General features: G+C 55.3%; 1 protein-coding gene across 1 annotated transcript in view; it reads right to left on the bottom strand.

Moving 5' to 3' along the window:
• Window positions 1-2,545: 2,545 nt before the first annotated feature.
• Window positions 2,546-17,003, bottom strand: part of TYRO3 (TYRO3 protein tyrosine kinase) — a 22,507-nt gene continuing 8,049 nt past the window's right edge. Inside the window, exons 6-20 of the mRNA XM_004712725.3 lie at window positions 15,617-15,703; window positions 14,741-14,856; window positions 11,503-11,680; window positions 10,685-10,830; window positions 10,109-10,253; window positions 9,601-9,730; window positions 9,420-9,520; window positions 9,089-9,184; window positions 8,704-8,784; window positions 8,201-8,293; window positions 7,691-7,812; window positions 7,176-7,285; window positions 6,848-7,007; window positions 6,534-6,670; window positions 2,546-3,936 (exon numbers count right to left, since the gene is read on the bottom strand). Coding sequence (XP_004712782.2) covers window positions 3,546-3,936; window positions 6,534-6,670; window positions 6,848-7,007; window positions 7,176-7,285; window positions 7,691-7,812; window positions 8,201-8,293; window positions 8,704-8,784; window positions 9,089-9,184; window positions 9,420-9,520; window positions 9,601-9,730; window positions 10,109-10,253; window positions 10,685-10,830; window positions 11,503-11,680; window positions 14,741-14,856; window positions 15,617-15,703 — 2,093 coding nt within the window. The 3' untranslated portion in view covers window positions 2,546-3,545. The remainder of the gene's footprint in view (window positions 3,937-6,533; window positions 6,671-6,847; window positions 7,008-7,175; window positions 7,286-7,690; window positions 7,813-8,200; window positions 8,294-8,703; window positions 8,785-9,088; window positions 9,185-9,419; window positions 9,521-9,600; window positions 9,731-10,108; window positions 10,254-10,684; window positions 10,831-11,502; window positions 11,681-14,740; window positions 14,857-15,616; window positions 15,704-17,003) is intronic.

The following is a 17,003-nucleotide window of genomic DNA, read 5'->3' as shown; positions in this document are numbered from 1 at the left end:
TGCATAGGCTGGTGTGCTTCTTCCATGTGGGCTTTGTTGCTTCTGAGCTTGATGGCCGCTTGATTACCTTCAAGCCTTTAAGACCCAAGACGCTAAACTTTTTGATAGGAGGAGGCTGAGATTTCATCTCAAACCTGTAGACATGTGTTCAAGAGAGACCAGTCCCTGGAAAGGGACGTCATGCTTGATTAAGTGGGGGGGCATTACGGAAGAGGAGCACTCAATAACCTAGACTCCTCACACAACGGCTGCACCAGTGGACTCGACGTAACAATCGTGTGCCCGGCACAGGACTGGGCAGTGTTCCCTTCCATCGTGCACAGGGTTGCTTCAAGCCAGAACCTCCTTGGCAGCCCCTAACAACAACATGAGCATGCTCCTGTAATTATTTGCAAAGCCTTGGAAACCCCACGTAGTAGACTTGCTATGAGTTGGAATCCACTTGATGGCAGTGGGTTTGGTTTTGGGGGGACAGACAAGTAGGAGGTGAAAACCTAGAAAGCACTTGGTGCAGTTGGAGGTGCTAGTCTACCCAGAGGTGCTGCTGCGGAGAGGCCTGGTGATCTGCTTCCCAAAACTCAGTCATAGAAAAACCCTGTTGGTGACCGTTCTGTGAGTAGTCAGTCACCAGGAGCAGGGATCCAAAGCAGTTTGTGGTGGTGGATTTGTCAGAGATAGATGGCCAGGCCTTTCTTCCAAGGTGCCTCTGAGTGGACTCAAACCTTAAATCTCATCAAAAACTCTATCGTTTTCACACCCAAAATTTAAAAAAAAATGACCATGGAGTCAATTTTGACTCATAGCCACCCTGCAGGGCAGAGTAGAGATGCCCCTTAGGGGTTTCAAAGGCTGCAGATCTTTACAGGAGCAGACAGCCTCCTCCTCCCACTGAGCAGCTGGTGGGCTTGAAATGTGATGATTCCAGTGTCGTCACTTCCCATGGCCACAGGGGCCAAGGTGCATGAGGAGAAGAGACTGAGCTGATAAAATTATTTATACTACTATAATTATTGGTAAGCAACTACCACTTCAAAAGGTTGGGTTTCCTGGTTGCCTACTGCCATCAGGACTCCTGTGCATTGTAAAAGGTGGCCTCCCCTTGACCTAGACTCACCCCAAAGATGAAGTGTTGGAGGAGCTTCACGGTGCTCTCTGTAATAGGGGGGGAGGGGGGAGTCATGGGTCTGCCACTGAACTCCCTAACCTTGGACAAGCTTCTAACTCTGCTGGAGGATAATTTTGGATCTGTTTTACAGGAACACTAAGTTAAATGAAGGCACAGGGCTTGGCATATGAATTCTTTGGGCTGACAATAATTTGAGAAGAGGCCTTATCAATTGATAATTCCCGAATAATACTTCACAGAAAACAGATCCCCAGCAGGACAGTCTCTTCCTTAGAAGTCAGGTCTCACCCTCCACCTGGGAACTAGAACCTGGAGAGCCAGTAGCAGGTTTTTCCAGATAGCTGCTTTCAGAAGTGCAGGGCCCATTCCATTGTCCTTAGCCAGCAGGGCGATATGCGCGCCCCTCCCAATCTCCCCAGGCCCCTCACGCCTCTTTGACCACTCCCATGAGTTTGTTCTAAACTAAAATTCCCAAGCAAAAAACAGTGGGAAGTAAACTATGTGCTCTTATTTCTAATCCTCAAGAAGATCATCATTCTCAAGTCTACCTCCCAGAGCAGCTTCCCCGCTGAAGAAGGGTATCAAGGTGAGAATGAAGTCGCCACTCCCACCGACAGGATGCAGCCTGAGAGAGGGAGGGGCCTGTCGTGGGCAGCCCATTCTAACTCAAACCCATCCTCTAGGGCAGAGCACCCTGGCCCCATGGGGTTGCCTAGGCTGTAACCTTTCTAAGCGCCCTAGTGGCTTGGTGGTTGAGTTGTGCTCATTGCTGCTAACTGCAAGGTCAGTGGTTCAAGACCACCACCCTAAGGAAAACCATAAAGTCGTGGGAACCCACACGAGGAAATTCTACTCTGGTTGAGGAGGTGGCCATGAGTCAGAATTGAAGTGACGGTAGCGAGTTTCATCTTCATGGGGACCGATCACCAGAATTCCCTTCCATACCAGTGATCTCTCAGCGCCTGGCTTCACGGCTGCACCCCCAGGGCTTCTGGGTAGAGGGGCGGGAGACAGCAAAGACCCCCTCGTGGCTCTGGTTCTGTGATGAGAGAAGACAATGACTTCCTAAGAGTTGTTTTCAACTGTGGTCATCTGCAGGTGGTAGCATTACGGGTAATTCACAACTTTTTAAAATGATTTTTTTGGTATTGTTATAACTGTCTACAATGACTGTGTATCATTTTTAACATCATAAAAGGGATTGGGGGGTCTTCTATAGTTACAGAAGCATTTTGTGCTCAGCTCACGAAATCTGGAAAGCACAAAGAAATGCAAACCCCCTTCATCACATCCTATACAGACAGTAGCTCTTAACACTTGGGGATATGTCGCCTCAGACTTGTATCTGTATAGAAATACTTCATTTTTGTAATCTAGGGAGGAAAAAAGCAAAACCTTTAAAAGACGAAACTCGGAGTCTTTAGTTTTCAATTTTATTTGTTTTTAAACAGCATCTAACGCTTGGAAATGTCCCTAACAACAAGGACATGCCCCATGCACTCCCCTAGGCTGCCCTACCCAGCCAGGGCTGAGGGCCGGGCCCACCCCCTCAGCCATGCCCCTCCCCACACACCAGCCACCATGTCCATCTCCCCCCAGGAGACTTGGGAGAAGAGGGTCTCCAGTCCGAGGGAAAGCTGGACCGCATGGGAGGACTGGGCTCTGACACAGCTGCCTTGGGTAGTCTTGGGAGATGGGGGATTTGGTAGCATGCTCACAAACTGTGGAGGGCAGGGAGAGGGCTCCCGGACTCCTCTCTGGCCTCATTCCTTCCTGGGCAAGCCCCACAGCACCCCTTCTTGCTGGGCCTGGCTGCGCATGGCCTGGTTGGTTGGTGTGGCCTGGTCAGCGGCAGGGACAAGGGACGCGGGGCGCCCTCTTCTCCTGGCCTCCGCAGGGTGGGGAAGCAGGAGGGTGATGACAACCAATTCAGACCTGAGTGCCCTGGGGCTAGGATTTCGCCTGTGGCTACCCCTTACTGACTCTCACCCAGAGGAAGATAACACAAGGGCTTTTCTTGTGACTCAGAGGGGCAACCTTGGGCTGGGCTGGGTCCCCAGGCTGGTGGTGGCTCAAAGCATGCACTGAAGCAGCAGGGATAGCTCAGCCAGGAGGGGAGGGGCCCCCAGAGCTGGACCTCCCTTTCCCCCATACCCCTCCTCACTCATGGTAACCACGGAAATATAACTACCGCCACCCCTCCAGCCAGCTGCCTGGGTTCAGACAACCAGGCCTGGAGAGCCCCCCTCCACCCAGCCAAGGCCTGGACTGATGCCAGGCTGGCCACAGAGTGGCTGCAGGAAGAACTGGGATTGGGCGATTCGGCAGATCTGGCTTCCCAGCCAGCTTGGGAGGGCTACCACAGGAGCCTCCATGCTGGGCGGCTGGGCTAGGCTGCCCCAGCTGCCCTCTGCCTGGGCTAACAGTTACTGTGGGGTAGTAGCCCCTGCTGCAGCAGCAGCAGCCTCTGGCCCTCGCTGAGGGGGCTCTCCGGCTGCTGCTCCTCCGGTCCAGGCCGCTCAGCCAGCGCACTGGGGCTAAGGATGTACCGATAGTCACTGGGGGTGCCCCCTACTGCTCTCAAGCCACTGCCATCCCCAGCCCCCTCAGAGGCTTGCTCCCTGCCAGGCAGGCCCAGGCCACCTCCCTCAGCGGGCTCCTGGGCTTTCTCCATGTTGATGTACAGGGGGTCCTGGCTGGTGGACAGCACGGACAGGTGGCCCAGGATGGTCTCCAATTCCATTCGCAGGCACGTGAAGCTCGGGCGCTGCTTAGGGTCTGCGTTCCAGCACTGGCACATGAGCTCGTACCTGCAGCAGTGGGGGAGGTGGGGAATGAACACCCAGGAGAGAGAAGAAGGCTCCTCCCTCAAATGCAGACGCCCCACCACCATGTACGTTTTTATTCCACGCCTTCACTTACGGGGCTGATGAGGTGTCAGGCGCTCTCCTGGGAGTTTTACATTTATTAAACCATTTGCTTATCCTTGTTTTGCAGATGAGGAAATTGAAGCACAGAAGAGGTTAAGAAACTTGTCCAAGGGTCAAAAATCCAAACTCTGCCATTGAGTCAATTCTGACTCACAGCAACCCTGTGTGTAGAACACCTGCCCCTGTGTGCTTCTAAGACATGAACTCTTTATTTTTTTATTTTTTTGGACATGAACTCTTTATAGGAGTAGAAAGCCTCATCTTTCTCAGCAGAGCGGCTGGTGGTTTCAGACCGCTGACCTTGCTGCCACTGGCAGCCCAACCCCTAAGGATTGTACCCCATCCCCACTCCGGGCTCCTTCGACCAAGGGAAGTAGAAAAAGATAAGCTTTCTGAAGCCAGGTGGGTGCTCTGCTGCCCCCCGGAACAGGTGCTCTGGAAGGGGTTTCCCTTGCAAAACACAACCTGGAGTTGGGATGCTTTCAGTGGGGTGGAGGGCTTCAGGCAACCCCCCTGTGCTCCAAGTCCCCATCAGGCAGAGCCAATAAAGCAGTCTTTAATCCTCCATCGCTGGAAACCCCTTCGAGAATCTGGGAGATGTTTCCAGCGCTTTTCCTTGGCACCAAGGTGTTTTTTATTTACAATTTTAAGGGTCTTCACAGATGTCCCGAAGCCCGGCTCTGTTCTTGGGGACTGCCCCAGGCCAAGGGACAAAACCTACTGTTGAGGAGGGGCTGAGGTCATGTGCAGACAGAGAAAACACTGGACTTCCTTGCCTGGGCCCTCCTCTGTATGACAAAAGCCCCAGGCACCACCACACACCAGCTCTCCTGGCAGGGGCCCCCAGTGATGGGGAGTCATGCCAGTCAGCGAGTGAGCCGTGGGAATGGTCCTCGGCCACAAGCCCATGGCCCAGCTGGGACACATTCTCAAGGCTGTGCTAGGAGCCAACTGGCACCTTGTCCACTCTCTGTTGGCAGCATTAGCTTCAGCCTGGGAGGCTGCACTAAGGCTTGGCCCCCGCTGCCAGGAAGAGCCTCTGCAGCTCCCGGTGAGGGCCCAGCCACACTGCAGCTACAGAAAGCCCTGTCCCTATGCCACCCATGCTCTGCTGATGAATCGTCAGGGTGGGACCTGGTTCCTTGTGAGGTACTGGTGTGTCACCACAGCCTGGGCTCAAGGTGTTTCAAAGCCACTTCCCTGCCGAAGGATAACCTCACCATTCAGTGGACAGTCCACCTGACTGCCCTCTACCTATCGGGGACCCAATCCCACACAAAGAAACAGGGAGCAGATGCCCTCCTTGTGCTAATGAGAAGGTCCTCTGGGGGCTCAGGGGCACCCTGGCTTGGTGGGGGTGAGGGGATGGGGATGGGGACAGGGGCATCACAGTGGTATGCGGCTAAGAGCACTGAATGGAGTCATGGGGAGCTAGGCCTTGGTCTCCATTCACCCACCTGATAGCTGTGGGACCTTGACTGTGTTACCTAACCCCTTTAATCCTTTTCCTCATCTACACGATGGGCATAACAAAAGTGTCCCTCCTTGGGTGACATGAGGATTACCTGCAGTAATCATGCCTGTGAAGTGCCCAGCTCATGGGAGTCCTGCTTACTGTCACCTGTCACAGAGGCCTGGTGACCTTGCCATAGAGGCTGCCTGCATCTCCACATGCACACCGGACGATGTCAGGCTTCCAGAAAGGAAAGAAGGCAGCTTCCTTGTCTCCCCTGGGATCGGAGTTTCCTGTCTTAGGTCTCCTGCAGGCTCTCACTCCCAGCCCCCCTTCCTGCCAAGCAGGGAGAGGATGGAGCAGCACCGACAGAGCTTTCTCCCAGGGCCTACAGGGCCGGCTCTCGCTGCCTCGGAAGCCGGCTGAGTCCAGGAGGTTGTTTCGGATTCAAGCTAAATCCACACCTAATGCCAGCGGGTCCGTTCCAACTCAGCTCACTGCCTTCAAGTTGATTCTGACTCACAGCGGCAGAGTGGAACGGCTCTCGGAGGCTTCCCAGGCTGTAAGTCTTTACCACCGCAGACAGCCTCCACTTTCCCCCTCCGAGCAGCTGGTGGGTTTGAACTGCCCACCTCTCAGTTCACCGCCCCCAATATTTCAACCGCTGTTGGTGGAGACAGTGTGTGTGTGTATGTGTGTGTGTGTGCGTGTGTGTGTGTGTGTGTGTGTGTTAGCTTCACTAACTGGGGATCTAAGGAAGAAGGTGGGGGTGGACAGAAGGTGACGGGGAAACCGTGCTCCTGCCCAGCCCTGCGTGTCCTGCCCTGGGGGTTTCTGGCTCTTCCTGGAAACTGGAGAAAGGTGACAAATGAGGGCTAGCACACAGTGCGGCGGGGCCAGCCCTCCCTCCAAGTCTGAAGAAACCCCTCCTGGAGTAGATGAACGGAGAAGGAAGTCCAAACGTGGCTCTGAGCTCCCCCTGGGCCACGAGCCAGATCCCCTTTCCTCCCGGGCCGGCACTCACACGTCCTCCTTGCACTCCGGGGGCTGCTTCAGGCGGTTCCCGCCGATGAGGTAGTTGTAAATCTCAGCATTCTCGATGCCAGCGTATGGCGTCTGCCCACGAGTCATGATCTCCCACATGGTCACCCCGAAGGCCCACTGGGATAAAATCACAAGTGGAGGTGTGTCATGAAGCTTCCTTGACGCAGCAGAACCAGGGCTCTGCTGAGGCAAGCAGTGCTCGGGGCTCGGGGGCCGCGGAACTTGGTGGGCAAAGCCAAGAATTGACCTGGTCAGGCGCCAGAGGCCCCAGAGTCTCCCTGTGCCCCCGCTCACCACGTCACTGTGCACGGTGTACAGGTTGTCAGCCAGGCTCTCCAGGGCCAGCCACTTGACGGGCAATTTGGAGGCACAGCCCTGCCGGTAGTAGTCCCCACTGTAGATCTTGCGGGAGAGCCCAAAGTCAGCCACGCACACGGTCATGTCTTCTGCTAGCCTGGAAGGGTTGTCGCAGGAAGTGGTCAGCTTCTCTCCATGCCACGGCCATCTCAGAGCTGGGGTCCCCTCCTCCCAAGATGTCCCCCTTTGTACCAGACCCAGTCCCAGGCAGGAGCTGACCATAAGCAAGCCCTTCCCATACTGCAGCTCTCTAGGGTTCACATACATGCAATTCCGTGCGGCAAGGTCCCGATGGATGAAGCTCCGGGAGCTCAGGTACTCCATGCCACAGGCAATGTCCACCATGAACCGGACCAGCGTCTGGAGGGGCAGGTTCTGGTGGACGGACAGGCAAGCTCAGGCTGGACCTGCCCACCCAGCCAGAGCAAGATGAATAGGGTTTCCTAGTCTTTAGAGTATCCTCAGAATGACTGAAAGGAAGGGGAAGGAGTGGGGTTCCCAAGGGCAGGAAGCTCTGTGAGTGACCCAGAGCTCAAGAGCCAAGACACCCCGCTCCCTCGAGTCTCCAGGGCTCTCTGTGCCCAGGAGCAGCTCTGGCCCAGCCGAGAAGACCAGTGGGACCTGGCGAGGGCACAGCAGAAAAGAAGTCCCACACAGAGCCCTCCTGCTCCCACTCAGCTCCATCATCTGCCCTCCTTCCGAGCCACCCTGAGCCCATAGTCCTTTCTAGGACTTAGTCCCCAGCCATGTCCCCTCAGCCACTTTTACCCAAGTACTCACAAAGGGGTTCTCCCCAATTCGGGAGGCGAGCAAGAAGGCATGCAGGTCCCCGTGCTTCATGAAGGGCAGGATAACCATGGGGATGGGAAGACGGCCCTTGGCCCTGCTCCGGAGGCTCACCCCTAGAGCCAGGGAGAGTTCAGAACTGTCTAGGGGATGGGTCATCCCTTCCCACCAGCTCGGTCCCACCTCCAGCCCTGGCTCTGCCGCCTGGTGGCTTAGGGCTACCCCGGTAAGTGGTAAATTCACACACACATTCACACACACACACACACACACACACACACACACACATCTTCCCTGTCCCCTCCTCCTAGAGAAGCAGGGGGCAGGCACCACGCAGGCCTTTGCCTCATCTGAAACCTAGATGAGTGTTGGCTGGTCTTCTCCTGATCTCTTCTGCTTCCATCTGTTCACTCACCAGGTGGGTCCCAGCTTCTCACCCCCAAACTGCGCTCCCCCCTTGTGGGTGCTGATCCTGTATCTGCTGTCCTCCAGAAAGGGGCTCACCAACAAGCTTCGCAACGTGCGGATGGTCAAACTCCTTCATGCAAGCTGCTTCCCTGAGGAACTCTTCAATGTCGCTCGAGGCGATGATGTCCGCTGAGACCGCAGAAAGAGTGGGAGAGAAAGAGGTGAGACCCCCAAGACCCTTAAACCTCCTCTTCGTGATGGACGTCTTGGCCCATGAGACATTCTGGCCATGCGTGTGCATGGGAAACCTCCGAGGGACAGTGGCTGGCCAAGGACTTCTTCACCTGCTTTTTTTCCTTGAGCTCGGAGAGCCCGGCAAATCACTCAGCCGGAGCCTTAATCACCGGAGAGCGTCAGAGCACAGTGACTACTGTGGGCAGAGAAGAGCGGCTGGGGCACCGTTAGACATGAGTTCTTCACGTGGTGGTGCCAACAGCAGCCCGGTCGATGCTGACTAACGAGCAGCTGGCTTCTGGGTCAGCGCCCCCTTCACCCTCCCCAGGTGACGCCCTTATCCCAGCCGGCTGCTCTCCACCCACCTTTCAGCATCTTCACGGCCACTTTCACAAAGGAGCCATCGTCCTGCTTCAGCTGGGCCTCCCGCACAGAGCCAAACTCTCCTGGGGACAGAGCCAAATGACGGGGAGTCCCCTCGGTCTCCGGGCCCCACCTTGTTTCCTTCCAGGTGGCCTTCCATGGGTGCCACTGGAAGAGGGTTCCCCCCCCTTACCCACAGCCAAAGCAGAGCATGCTGGGAGTGGCTCCTCAGTCTTCTCCATCCCCCCTAACTCGGGGGGAGGGAGGATATCTACCAGTGCATTCTGGGTATAGCAACTCACCCGAATCCATACCCTCAAAGCGACTGGAGGAATCACACGCACTCAGACACAGCAGACTTGCCAAGCCCACAAAGTCCCCACGCACCTTTGCCTAACATCCGGCCCAGGGTGAACTGCTGCTCTGGAATAAGTACGTCTTCCAGTTTGTCCTTGAGTTCGTCGCTGATGCCCAGGCTGTCCACTGGGAAGAGGCGGCCGGTCAAAACGGGCAGTGGCCCTCAGTGGCGAGCCCCCAAACCCAGCCGACCTCCTACATCCCAGACTCCACCCTCAGAGCAGAACCCGCCTGAGCTCTCCCACAGCTGGGAAAGGCAACCCTTCACGAGGGTAGGTTTGTGTGTCTGGGTCTCATCAAGGTTCAGACACAGTGGCCACATTTAGTTCTGTTTTTCCTCCCATGATCCCCCGAGACTCACATGTGGCTTCGATGCGCTCAGGCCTTTCCCGATTGAAGGACCGGGCTGCCCGGAAGTGAACTGCCGGCTCCCCCCGGGCCATAACACTGTCAAAAGCTTGCCTATAGGGAGTCGGAGGACCTGGATCAGAGCCAAAGCCCTCAGCCTAGGCCTGCCTCCCCTCTCTGCTGCCTCTCCTTACCCAAACCGGGTCTCCTTCCGCCTCTTTCGAAGCAAGATAAGGGCCAGGGCAGCAGCTGTCACCAGGGCTGTCAGCACACCCAGGACCACAGGCACCCAGGATGTCCGGCTGTGCGGAGGGCCCTGCTGGCCTGGGGAGGGAAGAGCAGCAGCCTGAGCTAAGCTGACCCCAAAGAGTCAACCCCTCAGACTTTCTGAGGATGTCCATCTGGTGTGGTCAAGCCATCTGGCTCCTCTAAGTCAACCAAGGTCCCTGAGAAGAAGAAAGAAGCTCCAAAGAATGACCCAGGAGAGACTGGCGTCAACAGGCCCAGGCTACTGTGGCCCCACAGCATGACTAGCATTTCCCTGTTGCTTCTGGGTGGGAGAGGCACGGGGCAGGGGGGTGGGGGAAGGCATGGAATGGCTAGTTTAATAGTCATCCCTGGTTTCAAGCACTGGGCCGATGAGGAGGGGAAGTCTTGCCAGCCCCTCCCACCCACTGCTCTCCCTTTCCCTCTTGGCCTCACCTGCATGGTCATGAGAAGAGACCACCAGGGACTGGCTCCAGGGCCCACAGCCCACGGCGTTGGTCACACACACGCGTACCGTCAGGTCCTTCTGGGGATCCCAGCCTGTCAAGTTGACACTGGTCCCCTCCACCGTCAGCTCATGCTGTAGCCGGAAAAAGCCCACCCCACGGTGAGCCTCGGGGCAAGGCCTCAAGCTGGGTCCTGCTTAGGAGTATGGAGTTGTGGGTTCAAGAACCACCCGAACACAAGTTGCAGGGACTCATCACATTCCTGCCCCGGCTACAGAGAACTCTACTGAGATAAACAAGGCTCCCTCTTCCAGGAATGCAGAGATGGGGAGGGCAGAGCCAGGCTGGAAGAAGAAAGCCTTATCTGTGCCCTCCCCCGTTGGTGCAGGAATGTACTTCCTGCTTGACATACAAAGTGGCTACAGGGCTCAACCCTAACTTGAGACATGACCCAATAAGGAGTCCAGTCTGGGGGAGGCTAGGGGAGCCCAGGCTCGGCAGCTGGGAAGCAAGGAGGGTCATTCTGCAGCTCTGCTGGAGCGTGGACGCTTCTAGGGCCCCTTACCTGGGTTTCGTTGTCTTGAACCCAGGACAATTTATAGGGCCCCAGGGGATCTTCCATAGAGCCTTCTGGGATCACTTCGTCCCACTCCAGGACGAGGCCTGAGTCTGTTTGGAAGGCATGGAGGTTTTGGGGAGCGCTGGTTGGGGCTGCATTCAAAGAGAGAAGGTGGCTAAGACACCTGTTCTTCCCACCATTGTGATCCCATCCGGGCCTTGCAACCAGCTCCCAAGAACCAAAGTCTTCTCCCCGCTCTGACTGCACTACTCACTGTGCTGGGGAGGAGGGGGAAGCAACAGGCAGGACCAGCAGCACCTCAGCTCAGCAGTGTTGCTCTTCATCACCATGGTTACTGCCTCATCCCTCATCCCTCAGCACTCCCCTCTCACACAAGGAGGCCACATCAGGCTCCTCGCAGTGGCCACAGGACACCAAGCAAGTTCCTACCAGAGGGTCCCGACACTCGCTCACAGCCCTTGGAGCAAGTCCCCCAAATGTTCTTTTCCCTGGTGACCTCAGGGCTCCTGGCGAGGTTTTCCTTGACCACCCTGAGGTGTCCTTTATCCCCCGCACCCTCTGATCTGCCCTCGCTTGTCTTTTGTCTGTTCCACCCACTAAAAGGACTGTGTGTGGGTGAAGGAGTGGGTTTCCCGTGTCCACTGGGTCTGCAGCAGGTGTGCAGTTAACCTGTGTTGAATGATGCGGGATCTTCCTTTTCAGAAGGCAGCCCCTTTCCCATAGACTTGATCCAGAACTTCAGGCCCACATCAACACCACCGCCCTCCCTCCTGCCCAACCACTCTGCCCAGTAAGTCCCTTACCTACACCCATTGTCCGAAAAGGGACCCAATCAGCATAAAGAGAGGGCCCCAAGGCATTGGCACAGCGCACCCTGAGGCTGTAGTTGGTGGCAGGAGCCAGATCCCGGAGCAGGCAGGTATAAGGTGGTACAGGCACCACGACAGCCAGAACCTCCCGGCCTCCTAGGGCCTGCATCACCTACAGAAACACAGAAAAGAAAAAAAAAAAAAAACACAGAAAAGAGCCACATGGAGGAGGGTCTGAGACTATATACAAGATGGGATGGGCGTGTGTGTGTGTGTGTGTGTGTGGGGAGGATCCTTTGGATTAAAGCTTCCCTCGGGCAATAACTGTGGCATTCCACAAGCACTCATTAACAACCTTAGATAACCGTGAAGCACCTACTAAGCAGATCAAATTCTACAGCTTAACCTTCAGTAGAGATGACATCTCAATCTTACGAAACTGAAATTCCTTCCAACTGGACTGATAAACAACATCATCATGATGAAGATACAAAGTTATGGGGAATTTCATTTTACTTGAATCCAGAGTCAAAGCCTGTGGAAGCAGCTGTTAGGAAATAAAAGGATGCATTGTGTTGGGGCAAATTTGTTGCGAAGAACCTCTCTGAAACACGAGAAAGCACTTTGAGGACTGAGGTATGCCCACCCAAAGCAAGACAGTATTTTTGATCGCCTCATTCGCATGGGGAAGCTGGATGGTGACTAAGGAAGACTGGGAGAATGGATGCCTTTGGACCAACTGGTTGGTGAAGAACATTCAACATAGGATGCTGGACCTGAAACAGACAAGCTTGTCTTGGAAGAAGTACAGCCAGAATGTTCCTTAGAAGTAAGGACGGCGAGACTTCTCACAAGCGGTAGACGTCTACATCTTGGTAAAGGGTCAGCAGAAAACAGGAAGACCCTCAACAAGATGAGTTGACACAAGAGCTCCAACAATGGTCTCAAAGACAGCAAGGATTGGAAGGATGGGACAGGATGTAGCAGTAGTTCTGAGACACAACTAGGAAGCCTAACAACCAATCATATTCGAGCTTAAATTCTGAGCACCTAGTTTACAAAAGGCACTAGTCAACAGTGAAAACCCCAAATCCTTGTGCAGAGTCCCCACTTGGATTAAGCCTCCATTGAATTCCCCCATGCCATTAACCAGGAATGGAAACCGTCTTGCCCTCAGGCAGAGTGCATACCTCCAAGTGGCGCGGGAGGGGGGGGGGGAGCAGTCTCCTGCCTGGGTGTGTCCTTGACCAAGACTGGGATCACTTGGCCATAAACCATATCCTGACTGCCTTGGCTGTGGTTGGAGGGCCCAGGACCAAGCTTCTGCTTAACAGGACTTACCATCGTCCTGTCCCGCTTCTGTAGTTGAACCCGTGACTCTGTTACATTCTCTGCCCACAGTCACATCCTTCTTGAGTCTCTGTAACTCAGCAAACCCTTGGACACCATGTGACCTGCCTTTGTCCTGGTCTCTGTCCTGTCTAAGATTTAGTAAATTATAAGCTTTCCCTAAACTATACTTGAGATCAGGGGGCCCATTGTACCTAAGACACAACAAACACCGGCTTGCTCCCTCCCACCCTCGCGTCCTCTCCAGCCCGGCTCCAGTCACACGCAGGACCCTTGTGGCCATGCCTTCACAAGCCATGTTCCTTCGCTTGGACTCACAATGTCCCGAGACTGTAACTGTAACCTCGAGAGTAGAAAATCCAGTCTTTCTCCAGAGTAGCTGCACGGGTGGCTTTGAACTGCTGCAGCCTGATGCTTAACCATGACACCACTAGGGCTCCATTTGGCTCAGTAGGACCTGCTTTTCCTAGCAATATCCTACTCATCCTCTAAGACCGAGTTCAAACATCACTCTCTCTGCGAAGACCTTTCTCAGCTTCTCAAGAAAGCATGGCCCTTTGTACTGGGCGCTTAAACTCTGGGAGAGTGCGTACTGCTTAATTTTAACTGTTTACATGCCAGTCCGGAGTCTCAGAGCTTCTCAAGGCCAGAGAAAGTGTCTCACTCACTTTCACATCCTGATGACTAGACCCATACTCCCCCTTTACTTACATTTTGGTGGCCTCGGGCAAGAGTACAAAGGCAGGCCCAAGGACCACGTGGCTAATTAGTTACAGACTCTTATTTAGCTGCCAGTTATGGGAGTTGACTTTGGGTCGTAGCAACCCCAGGTGTGTCAGGGTAGAACTGTGCTCCACAAGGTTTTCCATGGCTGATTTATCAGAAGCATATCACCAGGTCTTTCTTCTGCGGCACCTCCTGATAGATGGATAGTCTCCAACCTTGGAGTGGGCAGTCACACGCATGACCATCTCTACCATCCCGGTACTACTGGACACCAGCTAACATGCTTTCGGATCTAATTCTCCACTGAGGAGCCCTCAGGACAATCTGGGGGACCCAGTTTGCATTTGTAACTCCAGCCAGCAGAGTGTGATGGCATAAGCACTAGGCCGCCATAGAGGACCTGCAGTTGCTCAGGTGTGGACAAAGCACCTGGATACCCAAGTCCCGTTCCAAACATCCAACAAAGGGCTGCTCCTGGAGCTTCTTGGGAAGCTGGGCCCCAGGGTGGGGGGTGGAGGGGTGGAGCCACAGAAGCCCTGAAAGAAAACCCAGGACAAGAGAGCCTGGGTCCCTGGCGTAAGGAGTGGGGGTGAGGGGTGCTTGGCACCTGATGGGCACATCCCCTTGCCCTATGGACGCCTTGCTGTCAAAGGGAGGGTAAGAACAGGGTCCTCTAACTGGTGGAGGGGCCCCTCTTGCCCAGGTCTAATGGCAGAACTGCCTGGACCAGTTCCCAAAGGTGCTCACTAAACCATTCTGAGTCAACAGGTGAAAAGAGCAAACTGGCATTGTTTCTAGGGTCCCTTTCCCCAGCTCCCCCGTTCTCCTCTGAGCCTTGCACTCCCTTCTGGTCCTCTGGTTCTTTCTGATGTGATAGAAGTTGGGCAGGGCGGGAGAGTGCAGGCAGCAGAGAAACCAAAGACTTGCGTGTTTCCCCAGGTAAGAAAAGTTCTTCCTGGGACCCCAGTGAGCTTCTTCCAGCCTGAAGAACGCAGGAGTTCAAGCCTACGTCCAGGACCATTTGGTCAGCGGAGCACCATGGGATAAGACGGGGTGAGATGCAGCTCCTGCCCTGGCCCCAAGCTGATCCAGGCTAAGTGTGAGTCCACTGGCCACACAGACCATGGATCAACATGACTAGGCCAGGTGGGCTTACCTGGACTGTGCAGGACTGGAGTCGGGCTCGGCCATCGGCACCAGGCGTCCAGCTGACGCTAGCATTGTGACTGGAGAGCTTGGTCACGGTGATGTTGGAAGGGGCTGCAGGCAGCTCTGAGGGCGAGGACCTAGAGTGAGTGCCCTGGAGGCTCCAAGTACCCAGTAAGGACTGGAGAGGACGCAGTGATGTGGGAGGCGTGGGGGTTACGGCTCGAGTCCCTCTCCGGGTTGCAAGGCATCCCAACCTAAATATGGCTACTCAGCTTTCAGGACCCCAAGATGCACACAAGCCAAGCAGCTGTCCACACCTGCCCGAGGCTGTGGAGAAAGGTCACCCTCCCCCATTCAGAGGCCCAGCCAGACTAAGGAAAAGGGTAAGATAGTGACTCTCCAGGCTTGGGAGACTAGGAGGTTCCCTGAAAAGCCCTGGCCAGCTCCTCCCACACTGGACCCTCTCCCTCCCTCCCTCTCACCCTCCTGCGGTGCACACAAGGCCTTCAGGGGCCCCTTTCTCTCCCCACCCCCACTCCCCCACTGCCTCCACAGGGGGGTAGCCAGGAACAGTTGGGCAGAAACCTTGACCAGCTCCTGCTGGCTGGCTGGCTGGCTCCTTCCCTCCCTCCCTCCCTCCCAAGGACTCTGCTTCGTGATGGGAAATCTGCTGTGACGTCAGGTTTCTATTCTCATCTCAGCCTGCCAGGGTCTCAGGTGCTCCTACCAGGGTCGGGAGACATGCCAATTAGCCCCTCAGCCCAGGATCCAGCAGGACCCAGGGGCGCTGGACATCATGCAATTCTAACTTCTCCACCCACCTACTGCTAGACAGCTGGGTGGACACTCCCCCACCCCCCACCCCCCGTGGGTGCCCTCCTACCTTGAAGATGAACAGTGGCTGGGTGGGAGGAGGCCAGGCCTTTTAGGTTGTGAGCTTCGCAGGAGAATACAGTGCTCTGGGTCACCCCTGACGCCAGAAAACCTCTGTCAGCACCTCCTGGGCAGCCCTTCCCCTCCCCAGGCTGGGCTGGGGAGAGGGTTACTCAGGTTTGCTCCTGGAGGCCCCCTGGACACTTTTCCAGGCCAAGAAGGGGCTGCGCTATACTTCGGAGTGCTAGCCACAGTTAGAAGCCCCCAGCTGCTCCTCTGGAGAAAACTGAGTTCTGCGCTCATCAATATTTATAGCTGCAGAGATGGAAAACAGGGGTCCTTCCACCCTGTCCTATAGGGTCGCTTCGAGTTGGAATCAAATTTATGGCACTGGGTTTGGGTTTTTTTTTTTTTGTTTGGGGGGTTTGTTTATTTTTTTGAAGAGTATAATGGGCCTGAAAGAAATCTCAGGTTGGGACTCGGGTTTTCTCCTCTCTCAAATGGAAGGAGGCCTGGTGAGACTTGGGGGACGTGGTGTGTGCAAAGTGCAGGCAGGTCCTTGGGGGACGGTACACCAGCTTGCCCACTGCACCAGAGGGCACTGTGCCTGGCCTTTCTGGCCACTGGCCACAGCGCCCTGCTCTCCTGCGTTTTGCGAAAATTTGAAAATTTGCTAGTACTGAGCTCCCAAAGCTGGTCTCCTCTCCTCAGTTATCTTCAATCCCTTGGGGGCGGGGGACAATGGCTTCCATTTCCTTTGTCTTCCCCCAGCTCCCCCGTGGTGCCTAGCTCAGTGTGAAGTATGGAGTAGGAGTTCGGTGAGTGCTTATTATTGGGCAGGCTGCCTGAGGGTCCAAACCACGCACATCTGGAGGGAACTGAACGCAACCCCACCTCCTCTCCAATTTGTTTCCATCCAGCGCTTCCCAGACAAAGCCTGCCCCCTCGGCCCAGGGTCTGCTTCTTTCCAAGGGTGGGGGAACTTGACAGATCCAGCTCCTTCTCCCCTGCCTTCTAACTCAGGAGCTAAGTCTTTCCTGCCTCATTCAAGCTTGGAGCCATGAACTCTATTTTACGGGTAGGTGAGCCTCACAAGTCTGCCCGAGTGTCATGGGCTCAGGGGTGTGTGAGCAGTATGGGAAGGTTTGGGAAATGGGCTGGAGATTTCTGGGGAAAGGGTATTAGAAGAGGAGGACCCTGGGTCTGAGTCTGTGCTGGCCTGAGTCTGCTCTTCCAGGAGTCTGTCAGATTCTCCTCAGAGTTTCCCAGTGGGCTGCTGTATGGCGGCTCCTTCCCCTGGGGGCGGGGGCGGGGGTGGGTGGGTGTGAGGTGCCCCAACTCAAGCATCAAAAGTCTGGAGCCTATTTCCAGATGGCCCACTTGCCCAACTGCAGCGC

Source organism: Echinops telfairi, unplaced genomic scaffold (genome assembly GCF_000313985.2).
Source record: "Echinops telfairi isolate 266 unplaced genomic scaffold, ASM31398v2 ScPeMD7_18;HRSCAF=68, whole genome shotgun sequence".
Taxonomy (NCBI): Eukaryota; Metazoa; Chordata; class Mammalia; order Afrosoricida; family Tenrecidae; genus Echinops; species Echinops telfairi.
This window is presented reverse-complemented; position numbering and strand designations above follow the sequence as displayed.